The following is a 14,116-nucleotide window of genomic DNA, read 5'->3' as shown; positions in this document are numbered from 1 at the left end:
CAGCCAGATTTGGGATACATCTGGGAGGTGGAGTCCAGGAGATGACTTTGTGATTAGGTGTGGGTATGAGGAAAGAGAGCAATCAAGCTTTGGCATGAAGAAGCCTCAGGGGAATGGTAGTACCACCAAGGCAGGGTGAAGGATGGGTAAGAAGGTAAATATCCCGATTTTCCTGATTCCACCACCTCTCTTCTTTGCACTGGATCAAACATGCCTAGTTCATGCTTTAGGGGGGTAATCATAGACCCTGTTTTCCACTTCATCTCTCTTAGTACTGGTTACCAAGAAAGGGACTGCTTACAGGGGCTGGGGAAAGTTATTTGGGGTGCATGGAGAAGAAACAACAGTTCTTGTTAGCACATAAAACTGAGATGTTTATAGACTATCCAGCAAAGATGTCTATTAGGCAGTTATGGAGAATAAGTAGGAGGTCAGGGCTGGAAAAAGTGAATTTGAGAGTTGTCAGCCTATAGAGGTCATGTAAAGCCATGAAATGGTTGAGATCACCTTGTGAAAGAGTGCAGATATGGTCAAGAAGAGGGCTAAGAAGTCAGCACAGAGCACACCAACATTGAGAGACTTGGTAGAGAGATGGGACAGCATATGAGATTAAGATGGGGCCTGGGAATTGGTGGACAAGCCAAGCAAGGGTGGGGCTCATGGTCAACTCCATGTAAGTAGGGCAAACCAGCAAGGAAGCTCTCCGAAAGTGGGGATGGACCCACTTTGTTGAACGTTGCTGAGAGAGAGGGTGAGAGGACAGATAACTGTTCTTCAGCTTTAGAAAGACGGAGGTCACTGGGGGCCCTGGTGTGGGCTCTTTCTATTGGGTGGTAAGGATAGAAGCCTGGTGCGAGTGGGTGCAAGAAAGAAGGAGGGAGGAGTGGAAAGTGAGAAGAGACACTCGTCTAAGAGGATGCCACGAAGTAGAGCACAGAAATGCGTGGCGAGAGGTGGAAGGGGAGGCGGGGGTAGGGGTGCAGGCTGCTCAGTGGAATTTTCTGTGGGAAGATGAAGAGTTCTCATCTGAATATGTCCATTCTTACTGTGAGGGCAGAGGCAAGGTCAGGGTGGAGTTGTTGGAAACTTGACGGGAGACACAAGATGAGAAATAATTTAGAGAGCAGAGGTAGAAAACTGAATTGATTAAGGACAGAAAGATTATCTGGAAGTCTTGACTGCCCATTTGACATCTGTAGTCACACAGTTGAAGTGAATCTAGTCAGAGGCTCAGGAGCAGGTAAGGTTCACACAGTTTTAGCAGGAATTAAAATAGAAACCCAGAATCTGCAAGTAACATGTGATGAAGGAAGAGAAGGGCAAGGAGGTGGGAGCTCAGGGTCTTCCTTGTCTGTAAGTGAGCATTTAGGGGCAGAGCCATGGAATCTAAGCAGAATAAGAGGCATACCAGAACACGTGTGATAGGGAAAGGGAGGTGGAGTGATGATGAAAAGCAGCAGCTCCATGGACTGGAAGTCTTGGAGCGGGGAAGGATCACTGGAGAGCGTGTCCAGGACAATGAGCTGGAAGGACAGGATAGGTTAAAAAACAGATTTCGGAGGTCTCTCCAAAAAGTGCGAAAATGTGATTAAAATATGTTCTTTCTATTTTATGTCATCCATTTAAAATTTTGATTTTTGGTGTGTCCTTTATAAATGTCCACAGTCTATCAGAAGAGTAGTAAGTGTTTAGGATTTATAATTAAATAAATTTGCACATTTGTGGATGTGTCCCTCTCATTGCTAAAGATGTACAATCAGAAAGGTGGGGAGACCACTCGTTGGGGTGGTTCCTCTTTTGTAGGTGAGGGCGTGGGTGGGATCCCAGCCACGAGCTCTATTACATCAGGGATAGAGATCATGGCATGGAAGTGCTAGAAGACAATTTTCAGGAAAAGGTAAAATCATGATTCTCGTACAGATATAAAAATGAACACGTTAAAGATTTTATTTAACTCATTCAATCAGGGGACCAGGCAGATGTTAAAACTGGCTCAAAAGAGATTTCAAATGACCTAATTTATTTATAGAATTGTAAAATAGCTCAAAGACAGTGGGGACAGCTAGAATCAGAGAACCCAGCAGGTTCCGCTGTAGATAAAAGGAGTTTTCTTCTGAAACACAGATTGTTTTTTTGTAGAAGGTTGAGCAGTGGCAGCAAGACATAGCACATCATCAAAATCAGAACTTAAAGGCTGACAAGGGTGTGAGGAGATGAGACGAAGCAAGTCACGTCTGGGGAAGTGAAGGGGAGACCCAGGAAAGAACCTTATCATGATGGGGTGGGAGATGGGGGCAAGCCCTGCAATGACCAAGGGAGATGAAGACACTTAAAAAGAAAACATTTCTTATTAGAAAGTGGAATAGAGTCATTGCTTTGCATATTTATCTTTCATTTTTATCTTTGTCTAAATTTTGCAAATATTTTTCATTAAAAAATAAGGCTCATATTTATTGAGAGCTTCCACAGCCCCCCAGGCTAAGGCGCCTGAGTGTGTTGCCCAGGGTCCGGCGGGAGCATGTGGAGGAGCTGGGATGCTATGGTGATAGACAGAACTCAAAGCCCACCTTGTAATTGCTCTGATCTACAATCATATGGGGGAAAAAAGCTTTCTATTTTTTTTAAAAAAACATTGAGCAGCATGGAGCCAGTAATCAGTAGCATTTCTTTTAATAGACACCTGAATTCTCAGCTGACAAAGAATTCACCAGGGCAACATGTACTGACTCATGTACCAGCCCCAGCCTGGATCAAGAGGACAGCTGGAGGGACAGTGCCTCCCCAGATGCAGGGGAAAGCTTGAGTCTCAGGCCAGAGTCTTCTCAAAAGGCCATCAGAGAGGCACAATGGGGCCAAGATAGAGAGAGACCTTGGGCCAGTTCCTTGACACATTCTCCCGAGTCCCACCCTCATTTATGCAAACTTCACCAAGAAAGAGATGCATCAACATTGGCGACCTCTTTGGAAAAGGATGTGAGGCAAAACTGCTATTCAGTTTGTGATATCGTGAGACTTGGAAGGTAAGAATCACCACATTTGCAGATATTTTGTAAACTGAATGCATCTCATTGCTAGAAAATTATAATCAAGCCGTCAATAACTATGCTTGGATGCTTTTTGTGCCAAGCACTGTTCCAGGCATTTAGAAGACAGGTTGCAACAAGAGAAACGTAAGGCCTGGAGCTGCTGAGACCACCTGTGAGCTTTTGGGAAAAGCAAACCCTACCCAGACCACAATTGTCCCTAACATGTCTTGGAGGCTGTAGATGGCAGGCCTCAGGTTTTCTCCTGGCCCACAAAACCTTGTTCTGTATCCTCCATGACCTCTTAAAGCAGTGTAGTAAGAAAGAAGTTCTTATATGCATCCTCGCTTCTATTGCTAATGTGATGCTTTATTAACAACAACTTTTTATTGCTAATATAGTGCTTTATTAATATCAGCTTTTCAAAAAAAATGACGGGGTCTTGCTATGTTGCTCAGGCTGAATTCAAAACTCCTGGGCTCAAGTAATCCTCCTACCTCAGCCGGTCAAGTAGCTGGGTCTACAGGCACCAGCCATCATGCCTAGCTACACCAGTTTTTGTTTTCTGAACACATCTATATCTTCAAGACCACCCTGCGACATTCACTTTCACAGTCATTTTTAATTTAGTCTGCATTTTTGTGCCCATCCATCTGTAAGTGTTTCTGGTTCTCAGAAATACTATGCTGAGGGAACACATGGTCTTTGACGAGTACTTATTATACAAGGTGCTTGGAAACTTGTAGGGAGCAGACAGAGGGCTGTACATGTAGGGTAAGACCTGCTTCTAGGCGTTTGCCAGGCAGAGGTCTGGGTATAATGCAGGCAAATTACAAAGGGCACTTGTTTGTGTGTGACACTCTATAAACCCACTGAAATTAAATGGCTCTCGTTTGCTGTTCCTCCTAGAAGACTGTCATAGGTAGATTCATAGGGAACGGTAGTCCCTGTGAAGTGCGAAGCAGTGGTGTAATACCATTGGACCTGGTGAGAGCCATGACAAACAGGAGCCTAGCATGCATTCCCTAAAACCACCCTGATAGAAAACTTTGAAGAACACTGTGCCAGCCAAACAAGAGCTAACTGGTTTGCAAAGTAGAACAAGGTGGACAAGCACATTGATCAATGACATTCATATTCATTGTCTGATAATGTATAACGTAAGTGTATTTATAGTACCTTACAATTGCAGTCTAGGCAGTAATTGACATACTTGATAAAATAATAAAGAAAATAACCTAGAGATTTGTCCAAGGACAACCATTACCATGATCTTAAAGAACATATAAAAGGAACTGTACTTTCCTGTAGGCAGGAGGCACTTGTTTGGATATTTAAAGGTTTTGCTGCCAGATAGTTTGGGATAATGAACAGTGACCCTGGGAGCTGAATTATAAAGTGGCTCTGGGTATAGGTATAAGCTGGGAATTTGCTGTAACAGGTGCCTTTAATTTAATACAGTCAATAGCTACTTAAAATGGTATTTTAAACTGTTAGTGTAGGCAGTCACTGTTTCATTCATTAAATTACAGAAAATCAGCCTGTTCAATATAAAACTGATCTAGTCTAGCCTCAAACTCCATGCTGGAATCTGCTCCATCACATTCCTGAAGAAGGGATTCCAGCTTTTGCTTGAAAATCTGCAGGGTTGCGGAACTTGCTACCTCTCAAGCGACCGATTTTATTATCATCTAGTTACTGATCACAGGTTCTTCCTTGTATAAAGGTGAAATCTTTATGCTGTTATACTGCTCCTATGAGACTAGCATTTAAAGCTAAACATTTTGCATACAGCATGGCCATAAGTTCAAGCCTCCTAACTTCATCTGAAGCTCAACCAAAGAAAAAGTGATTTGCTCCCACAGAAAGGGAGGAAATACATCTTTATGTATTCTACTTCCAAGTCTGGATACCTATTTCCACCAATATTTTAGCATTCTCTTTTTTTTTTTTTTTTTTTTTTTCATGAAACGTCACATTATTCTGTTTTTCTGAACCAAATTAAATTTGGCTTAGTGGCCCTTTTTGCAAGGGTATACCAGATGTCCAAAGTCTGTCATTCTTGGAGGAACTGCTCCTTCTAGAGCTGCACGAGTCCCGAGGGCTTGTCCAGAGCATTCCAGGGGAGTCTCCGATCTTGTCTGTCCTGAATGCTCGTCAGGCCCACGTGGTCCATGTAGCCATGGGTGAACTGTGGGCAGGCTGCCTCACTGTTCTCAGTATCCTGGCTCTCTCAATGGCCAACCACTCCCCTTTCTCTTGCCTCCCTGTGGTGGCTCTGGTGATGACTGCTTTTCTGCCTTCTCACATTTCCTGGCTTTATTTTTATCTCGTTTTCTCTCCCTCACTTAGGAACCTTTCCTCTTCTCTGAAAGAACTCAAACCAAGTCCGCCTCTCCTCCAACAGGCCATCAGCTGGCACTTAATGCACACATAGTTAGTGGCTGCCCCCTACAGGAAGAAAAGAGGGGCGCACGCCCAGCAATCCCTGGACACAGTTCTCCCAGCTCCTGGGTAGAATCTGAATCAGGATTTCAAAGTAGGATTGAGGCTCTCTGCAGAAGACTTATAAGTGTTTGTAGCTCAGTTCTGAGGTGACTGTCGCAGGCCACTGACTCTTAGAGTCTGTCTTCTGTGAGTCAAGCTCTGGATCTTATTGTGTGATTTCAGCGTTGCCACTTACTAGTATGCCTGGAGAGTTGCCTTCCCTGAGCTGGAGCCTTCCCAAATGTAAACGGGACCATGACGATTCCACAGGGTACTGTGCAGGTCAAAAGAAATAGCACATGCAGGGTGCCGTCACAGCGCCTGGCATGCAGTAAGAACCCAGCGCAAGTCTGATTTCCTTTCCTTTCCTGAGCTATTTCCAGCTAAAGAACAGGTCCCATTTATTGAAATTCCCAGCAAGTTGCCGGAACTTACCATCTGCCAGGTGGCAACTTCCTACAGCCAGATGGCTGCCAGCACCACAGCAAGCCCAAAGTGTTCATGGAGAAGATTCGATTTCAATTTTCCTTTCTTGTTCTCTTCTTTTCTCACACTCTATATCTAGAGATTTCACCGTCTAGTAGATCTTTATAAAAATATCTTGTAATAAAGCAGTACAGTACATTTTTACAGAGGAGAGTTGGTTTATGCACCTGTTAGAGGAGATGCTTGGCTGGAGCCACATCTTTTATAAGGTTAGTACCTAAAGGTATGATAAGGCAACAATCACATTAAGTCTCATTACCCTTGAAACATCACTTTGGAAGGAGTGATGTTATTTGTTCCTTGATGTGGGAGCAAATCACTTTTTGTTTGGTTGAGTCTCAGACAAAGTCAGGAGGCTTGCAATTATGGACCATGCTGTATGCAAAATGCTTGTCTTTAAATGCTGGCCCCATAGAAACAGAGACAGACTGAGAGGATGGAAGATTTAGTTCACCCACTTATGTGCACTCCAGGGCTTACATTCATTGGTTGGAAAGTTGGTCTTTGCAGAATGTTTAAGGTTATCTTTCTCTCTCTTTCTCTCTTTGCCTAGCACATATCATTAAACGCATGTAAGTAAAATGCACGTAAGTTCAGCAAGCATCACTTTGTGAAAGTGATGGTATAAATCCTGATGGTCATTTATTTAAGAATGCAAAATGAAGCAGGAGTCCTTGAAATGAACCTAAAGTTACGATATACCTTTTGGGGAAGGGCCCTGCCTGGAATAGCAAAAGATAATTAGGAAGCCAGAGATCTCACTCAACTGCAGCTGCCAGGCCAGGTGTGATATCAGAGTAGTTAGGGTGGGATGCAGCTGCCAGGTGAGGGAGCTGTTCTGCCTGCTCTTGGGTTGGAGTGTGGCTGTGGGGAGTGAGTGGGGTGGATGCCTGGCTAGCATCAGTCGTCTAACACACAGGAGAGCCTGGGGCAGGCTAGGGCCTGGGTGCTGCCTCTAGCAGGATTCTCTTCACACCTTATAGGTTCCCAGGGGTACCTGCCCACTGCCTTCCTTTTCATTAACACTCTGACAAATCCTAACTGTTGTACTTCAGTTCAGATTTATCATCTGAACTTGGAATCTGGCAGTCCATTGAATTTGTGTACCTTGATGTCTTAGAGATACTGTAAACCCAACCTGCCAAAACTAAATGCAGATGTCAGGAGAGGAGGCCTGGAGTTTCTAGCTCTGTCTTCCGGGCTAAAGGGGACATCAGTATGGGGCCTGACGCTGGAGAGCTGGAGACATGAAGAGACATAAAACCCAAACTTTCTTGTGACTTTAACCATAAGTAAATAGGACAACTATAATACCTTCATATTTCAAGCGTGAAATGCCATCTGCTAGTGCGACTTTCCTCCTGAAAGGTAGAGATAATTCTGGTGGCCCAAGACTTTAAAGGACAGGTGTCCAGCAAAGTTGGGCACAGTGTCTTTTCTCGGTAAATATCCTGTAGCAAGCAGAGCCTTCAGAATGCTTTCACTGACCTCAGAGCTGAACTGGGATTCATCTTAAAAATATCCACTGAAGAGTTTCAGGACTTGGTGAGGACCCTGGCTCTGGGACACTGCTGGCTGGTGTGGGAAAGACGGCTGGCCAGGGAGCCCATGCCAAATCTCCAGATTCTCCTCCAATTATCATCTGTCTATAAAAACCTCCTTCCGTTGGACAGCTTGGTGGGCAGAGAATGAGGGCAGGAAGAAGCTGAGGCCATTACATGGACCCAAGGGATGAGCAGAAAACTCTGAGTACCCTGACAACATCAGCGTCTTGATGAAAGTCCTGCTACATTAGCCCTGAGCCCTGGATGAAGGATTCCACCTCTTTACCCATCATGTCCACATGGCAAAACATGAGGCTGACTCTGAATGTCTCTATCTTAATGAAATTCCCCAAATTTCCAAGTCTTGCCCTTTTCATGAAATGGGCATACAGGCTTCTCATGTCTCTTTATGTCCTATTCACCCTTTCCCTATGCCACAGTTGAGCCCAGGACAGATCTTCAAGGGCAGCCTGGTGCACGTGAAAAAGGATGAAAGGAAAGGCAGTTGTTCTCCCGGCTTGTGGTGGGATGATGGCCAAAATTTCACCCTTGAGACCACCAGCTCCCCCTGGGCAAGCGGGGAGCAAATCACTTTTTCTTTGGTTGAGCCTCAGATTAAGCCTTGCCTCTTGCCTCTCAGACTGATGGCTTCTCTCAGTCTCTACTAGGCAGAACCAGTAGCTGGAGCCCCAAATCGAAACTAGAGGGCAAGAAGCCTATTGGAAGGGGTGGAGAGAGTCTCCTGGTGGGAGGGGAGGCGGGGACACTTAGACAGCTACAGTGGCCGATGAACACATACTGTTGCCACCTGCCACTCTTCAACAAGGCTTAGTGTGCTCAGAGTGGAGGGAAGGGGCTTCTGCTTGAGGCGGTGGGGGCAGTGATGAGCCTGAGCCTGGGCAACAGGCTAGGTTTCTCATTCTTTGATAAAACTTCTTGGATGTTTCCTTCCTCTGTTTATAATAAAACACAGTTTCTACGTGATCTGGCCAAGTTTTAAAGTCAATTTTCTCTGCAAATGTTCAACAGTTAAAAATGTCTTTTGAAAGTGAGTGTTCCTCTTCAGTCTTTGTAGAATAATTTCTTTTTTATACACTTGAGTGTGCATGTATTTACATGAAATTCACTCTTACACATATCCTGTAGCTCTCATGAGTAAAAATAATGTCTCTTTCAAAGTGAAGGTCAGTTTGGGACAGACGCTCCTGGCTCTACTGGTGAGGAGGACGGGCTCTCTGGGTGTCTGGGGGTTTGTAGCTATTGGGGTGCACCAGAGCTGATTTTAAGAGAAAGAGGCAATGCAGGAAAGGAGGAGACCAGCAGCACATAACAAAGCCAACCTACTTATTCGGCTGTGGAGAAGGAGGCTGAGAAATGAGGATCCATGTATTTGGTAAAAAGCTAAATCTTTGTGCTTTTCTCTTAGATATTCCTTCTCATCTTCTCTAACCAGACTTTCGACAGATATTTTCTGAGCACCTTCTCTGCATGTCTGCACCGCTGTGTAAAATGCCCTGCCTTTGTGTGGACTGTTCTTTCTAATCAAGAGGTGTGTGTGGTGAACTTGGGGCAGCCCCTGGAAGGCATGTTCTTTGACCACTGCGTCTGCGGCTGCATCACCAGATAATGAGCTTCACCACTCGTCTGCCTCCTGTGTCCTTCCATGGGGAGTAAATGTAACTCCAGCTGGTCGCCTCTCTAAATAGGCACATTTTCAGTATTCAGAAAAGGACCTGATCTTTGCACAAAGTGCTTTGATGGTTGCCTGCTTGAGTCACTCCCAGCCCCTTCCTGAGGCCCTTTCTTTACAATTCTTCTGTTGAAATAGTTATCATAATAACAGTAGTAATCATAGCATCTCACATTTACCAAAAACTTAACCTGTACCAGGAATCGGCAGGGGGAGGGGGGTGTATCAGAATTATGTAATTTACATGTCCCAATAATCCTAGACACTTCTTGACCATCTAGTTTTTTCAGATGAGAAAACTGAGGTTCCAGTGAAGTCAATCAACTTGTCCAAGTTCTGACAGACTCTGCTTGTCATATGAAGAGTCAGTCTTAGAACTGGGTCATTGCCCTGCTTGCAATGCTGTGCCCTCTGGCAAACCCCCTGCCCCCTGCACTGGTCTCCAACTGCCTCTACCATAGCACTTCCTGCCAGGACTTTAACATTTGTTTACTGCTCCAACTTCTCATTAAACTTGGGGCTTTTCAAAGCCAGGGGTGGTGCCTTATTTGTTGTTTGCTTCCTGGTACCCAGAGCAGCCTCTGGCATGAGCTGTTTAAACATTGGCCAAGTCTCATAGGCCTGTGTCGTCGAGAGCATCCTAAAAGGAAAGGGGAAGGTGGGGCGAGGAATTTTTTTTTATTAAGGCTAGAAGACACATGGGTTTCTGTTTTCTAGTCCTGAATTGGATGGGGAGGATGGGGAAGATGACATGTGCCATCCACATGGAGCCCATTCTCCCACCTTGGAGGATGAAGAGTATCTTACCATCAATTCTACATGCCAAGGCCAGCTACCCTGTGAAGAATGTTTGGAGGCAGATTCTGGGACCATTCCCTTGCCACAGTTCTGCTCTTGGGGCACTGTTCCAGAGTCTTTGCCTCCAGAAGAGTCCCAAGAGAGTGGGAGTGAATGGGAAGACCTGGAGGAGACTGTGGACCTGGAGGACGCTGCCCTCAGGTGGGTATGACTCTGGCTGGGGGGACTGGGGCTGAGCTCTGACAGCAGGGCTCAGTGCCATCAAGCCACTTCAACTGTGGGTGGGGATGGTTCGTGGGCATTGCCCAGTTCCCCCTGCATCTTCTTTGGGCATTATGAATCACTGTGATGGCCATTTTCACTGAGCATTTACCATGGCCCTTGCACCATGACAACAGCCCTACATCATGGGGACAGTCATCACCCCCATTTCACACATGACACATTTGGGGCTTTCCCAAGGTCATCCAGTGAGTAAGTGACAGAGCTAGAACTCAATCCTGGTTGGTTTCCTACTCCACAGCCCACCTGTTGAACTCCTGTCTGTTCTGCCTCCTGTGTGTGGGAGGGTGCATCTCTCTCCTCTGGTCTCTCTCTTTTGGGGGTCTGAATGTCTAGTGCTTATTCCTGTTTTGCCTGCTCCTGCCTGCCCCTCTGCCAGACTTATTGCAGAGAAGAGTCTTGGTGTCATGTCATAGGGCCCATCTTGTTGGACTGCTGTGGCTGAGTATAGATCAGCATCAGGAAAGTCTCACTGTTAATGGAAGGAGCCACCAGAAGCTGACCTGGTCACCAGGTGGGGTCAGAACATATTGACAAGGACACGGGAAGAGTAAGGGCAACAGAAACTGTCACACTAGGAGGAAAGGAGGGTAAACTCTGGGCAGGTCTGTAACCATCCAACACTCTATTCAAGTACCTACAGTATATGTTAAAAAATGCTGAATGTTCCAAAAACTTTCACATAAACACAGTTTCAAGATCCATTGAAACTTACCGAGACATCAGTTGGAGAAATTTCAGTTATAATTGAAACACCCTCCTTCCCTTTCCTCCCATTGTGCCCTAGCTCCATTTTCCCGGCTGCACATAAGGAAGCCTGGCCACCACAAATGATTGAGCTAGAGCTTCAGAGGACAGTGGCGAGTCAGCTGATAAGGAGAGTGGATGTATGAAATTAAAATATAACAAAAGGTCTGGTTCTTATCTGAAACAGGAAGCAACAAGTTAATACAGTGGAAGATTCAGAGGCTTCAAAGACCATGCATGTTCATTTACAGAGAAGTCAAACACTTTACAACATTGGGAGTGCGTGTTACAGATTCACAGAAGTGTGGGCAAGCAGGAAGTGGCTTATATGCACGGGCAATCTTTTTGGAGGTGGTTCCGCGGGGCTGGGAACCTGAAAGAAGAAGGCTGAAAATCGGTGGGGACTGCAAAGGCCAGTCCACTGAGATCTACAGTGCCTCTGAGCCAGCCACGAAGAGAAAGGCAGAGGATGTGGCATGGTGGTTGGGGGAGCTCAGATTTGAAGCCTGGCCCTGCCACTCACTAGCCAGGAGAGTTGTAGTTCTTGACTTTTAAACCATTCAATATGCAGCTGACTGCCAGATGGAGCTAACCAAACCCACCTCATGCAGTTAGGACAAGGCCAAGTGTGTAGTAGTAAGCACTTAAATAACATCAGCTATTTTTATCATCAATCACAAGCGGGGGATCTGCTCCAGTTAGAGGATACAAGCTTTTTAATGCATTCAATCCTGTTGGGTTTTTCCATGTAGTCAAAGGAACTAGACAGTTGGACTTTTGCCCTAGTATGTGGTGTGGATCTGGGTGGGAAGAAGCACTCACCTAGGGCAAGGGTGCCAGGCTTTACCAAGACTTCATCTATGTATGGATTGTGGCTTGGGATATGCTCAGGGTGAGTCCTGTTAGAATCACTGATCCCGCAAAAAGAAGAACAGGTCTCACCCTCCCCTGCAGACTGAGGACAGGTGTGCCAACATGAGTGCTCAAGGCGTGAGTTCTTGGTTTGGCTCCATGAAGCAGCCCACTGGTGTGCTTCCTGGCATCTATGGGCTACTGCACCTAGAATGTTGACTTGTGTGCTTCTTTTAGGAAATGCTGGTCTTAACAGCCTTTAAATTCTCTGTAGTGTTCATAACCCCTATAAGCTGAACCCCCTCTGCTGTATCTGATTTATAAAGAGGACTTTGCCTACAGAGAAGCACAGCCTGTAAGCCTAATCAGCAGTTATTTCGTTTGGTCCTTTTAGACATTAAGACAGTCCTATGACTATTTACTATTTCATAGGTAGTTTTTACACACAATTTAACTTAATCCTCATGTCAATTTTGAATGGTATTCTTATTTCTCTTTTTAAAAGTGGCTTAGAAGGTTTAATTTGTCTGAGATCCTACAGGTAGGAGGGGTGGGTTCACACTACATCTGTCTGGTTCTACTTTTGGTGCCTTTTCACATTTCCCCTATAATATGTGTTTTCATGTGAGTTTGTGTAACATAGGTCTTTCCATAAAGTAGCATGAGTCCTACTTTTCCTTCACAAAATATTTCTCTTTTGTGAGGCTAAGAAAGACTCCCTTGTTCAGTGGGATTAAGAAGAGGATGGAACTGTTCTCTTTAGGGAAGGTTGCTGGCAAAATGATGAGGTCACCCATTAAAAGCTGCTTATTGTTTTAGGTAAACACAGAGAACAGCGACCTCCCAAGGCAGAGACTGAGGGTTTCTGCATGGACATCCTTTCAGATGACCTTGGTCCAAAGAGTGTACCCACCAGTTCTGCCACTGGGAAGAAAATCTGTAGGCTCCTGTGAAGGTGACCTGGGATGAAGGGCCTGGCCTAGTTGTTAAGAGCTCACTTTAAGAAGAGCACGCATGTTAATTCCAAGACTCATTTTGAATAGTGGCTGTGGCCTCTCTTCAGTTCTGGGGTTTATATCCAGCAAGGCTTTGTGTGTGGGGGTGGGGGAGGGGAAGGGGAGGTGGTGAGAAGGGGGTGGGTGGCTTCCCTTTGTGAAAAGAGTTGAGAGCCAACCTCCTCCTTGGAGATACCCCAGGCAGGGTGAGGCCTTGCTACGGCACTGGCACGCGCTCTCTGGGACAGACAGAGCTACACAGTGCACTTCGTAGCTCAGCACTGGACAAAGGAGTTTCTACGGCTATCACAGTGGAAGGACTCTGTTAAGGGGATTGGCCCCAAAATTATGGCTGTAATATATTTTGACATCTTTCTGTATCCTTTCTATATAACTCTACATAGCTATACAGTTTTTTAAAAGGACTTTCCTTTTGGACTTCATACCTGATTCTACAAAGTATATGAAGGAAAAATGACATGGAGATATCTAGTAAAAAAAGCAGAGTAAAGTGGCAGATCCAGCATTACCCCATATCAGGACAAAGAACGAAAGACATGTGGATTAGCAAATGCACAAAAGAAACACCTGGGGGACCACAGGCAAGCCCAGGAGCATGCCTGATGCTGTGTAACAGAGAAAGCAGGGTAGAGTTGGGGTCTCAGCACAGGGAAGGGGAGACAATTTCATAGATACAACTAGGAAACCTGGAAAAAGTGATTTCATTTCAAAACTCACTCTGTCTACTAGAATCACATACAAAAAAAAAAAAATCAGAGAAAGATCGGTAAGAAACAGGCTCTAGTTTTATCAGATCTACAGAGGAATGATCACTCATCCAGCTTGCTACAGTTGACCAAAGCATAACAATAAAAAACCTTCAAAGCTGACAATATCTAAAAAGTTTAAACTTCCATACAATAATAATGACAAAACTAATGTAAAAAGAATATCAATGGGTTGGGAAAGCATTTACATAATTGTGAACAAGATTAGAATTTTTAATATTCAGGAAGCCCATTATAATTTATAATAGATCAATAACGAATTGCTATAGACAAAATATATGATAAAATACAAATGGCCAACAAACACACAAAATATTCTAACCAAAACGACGTCAACATACTGATTTGCATTTATTACATTCACAAAATTAAAAGAAAAAGTCTAATGCTGACAAAATTTTGCTGAAGTCGGCATATTCAGAAA

The 14,116-nt window shown here is 44.8% G+C and overlaps 1 protein-coding gene across 7 annotated transcripts in view; it reads left to right on the top strand.

The window, feature by feature from the left end:
* The window catches only part of FRMPD2 (FERM and PDZ domain containing 2), a 125,614-nt gene extending 112,611 nt beyond the window's left edge, over positions 1-13,003 (top strand). For 2 of the 7 annotated variants that reach the window (XM_032266888.1, XM_032266887.1), the window contains 3 exons: positions 2,677-3,020; positions 9,948-10,229; positions 12,729-13,003. In XM_032266888.1, coding sequence (XP_032122779.1) covers positions 2,677-3,020; positions 9,948-10,229; positions 12,729-12,732 — 630 coding nt within the window. In that variant the 3' untranslated portion in view covers positions 12,733-13,003. Of the gene's footprint in view, positions 1-2,676; positions 3,021-6,549; positions 6,569-8,966; positions 9,764-9,947; positions 10,230-12,728 lie in introns of those variants that run through there. The other 5 variants (XM_032266893.1, XM_032266892.1, XM_032266891.1 and 2 more) reach the window with 5 other exon arrangements.
* The last annotated feature ends 1,113 nt before the right edge of the window (positions 13,004-14,116 follow it).

Source organism: Sapajus apella, unplaced genomic scaffold (assembly GCF_009761245.1).
Source record: "Sapajus apella isolate SASKATOON/1434 unplaced genomic scaffold, GSC_monkey_1.0 scaffold161, whole genome shotgun sequence".
Lineage (NCBI taxonomy): Eukaryota > Metazoa > Chordata > Mammalia > Primates > Cebidae > Sapajus > Sapajus apella.
This window is presented reverse-complemented; position numbering and strand designations above follow the sequence as displayed.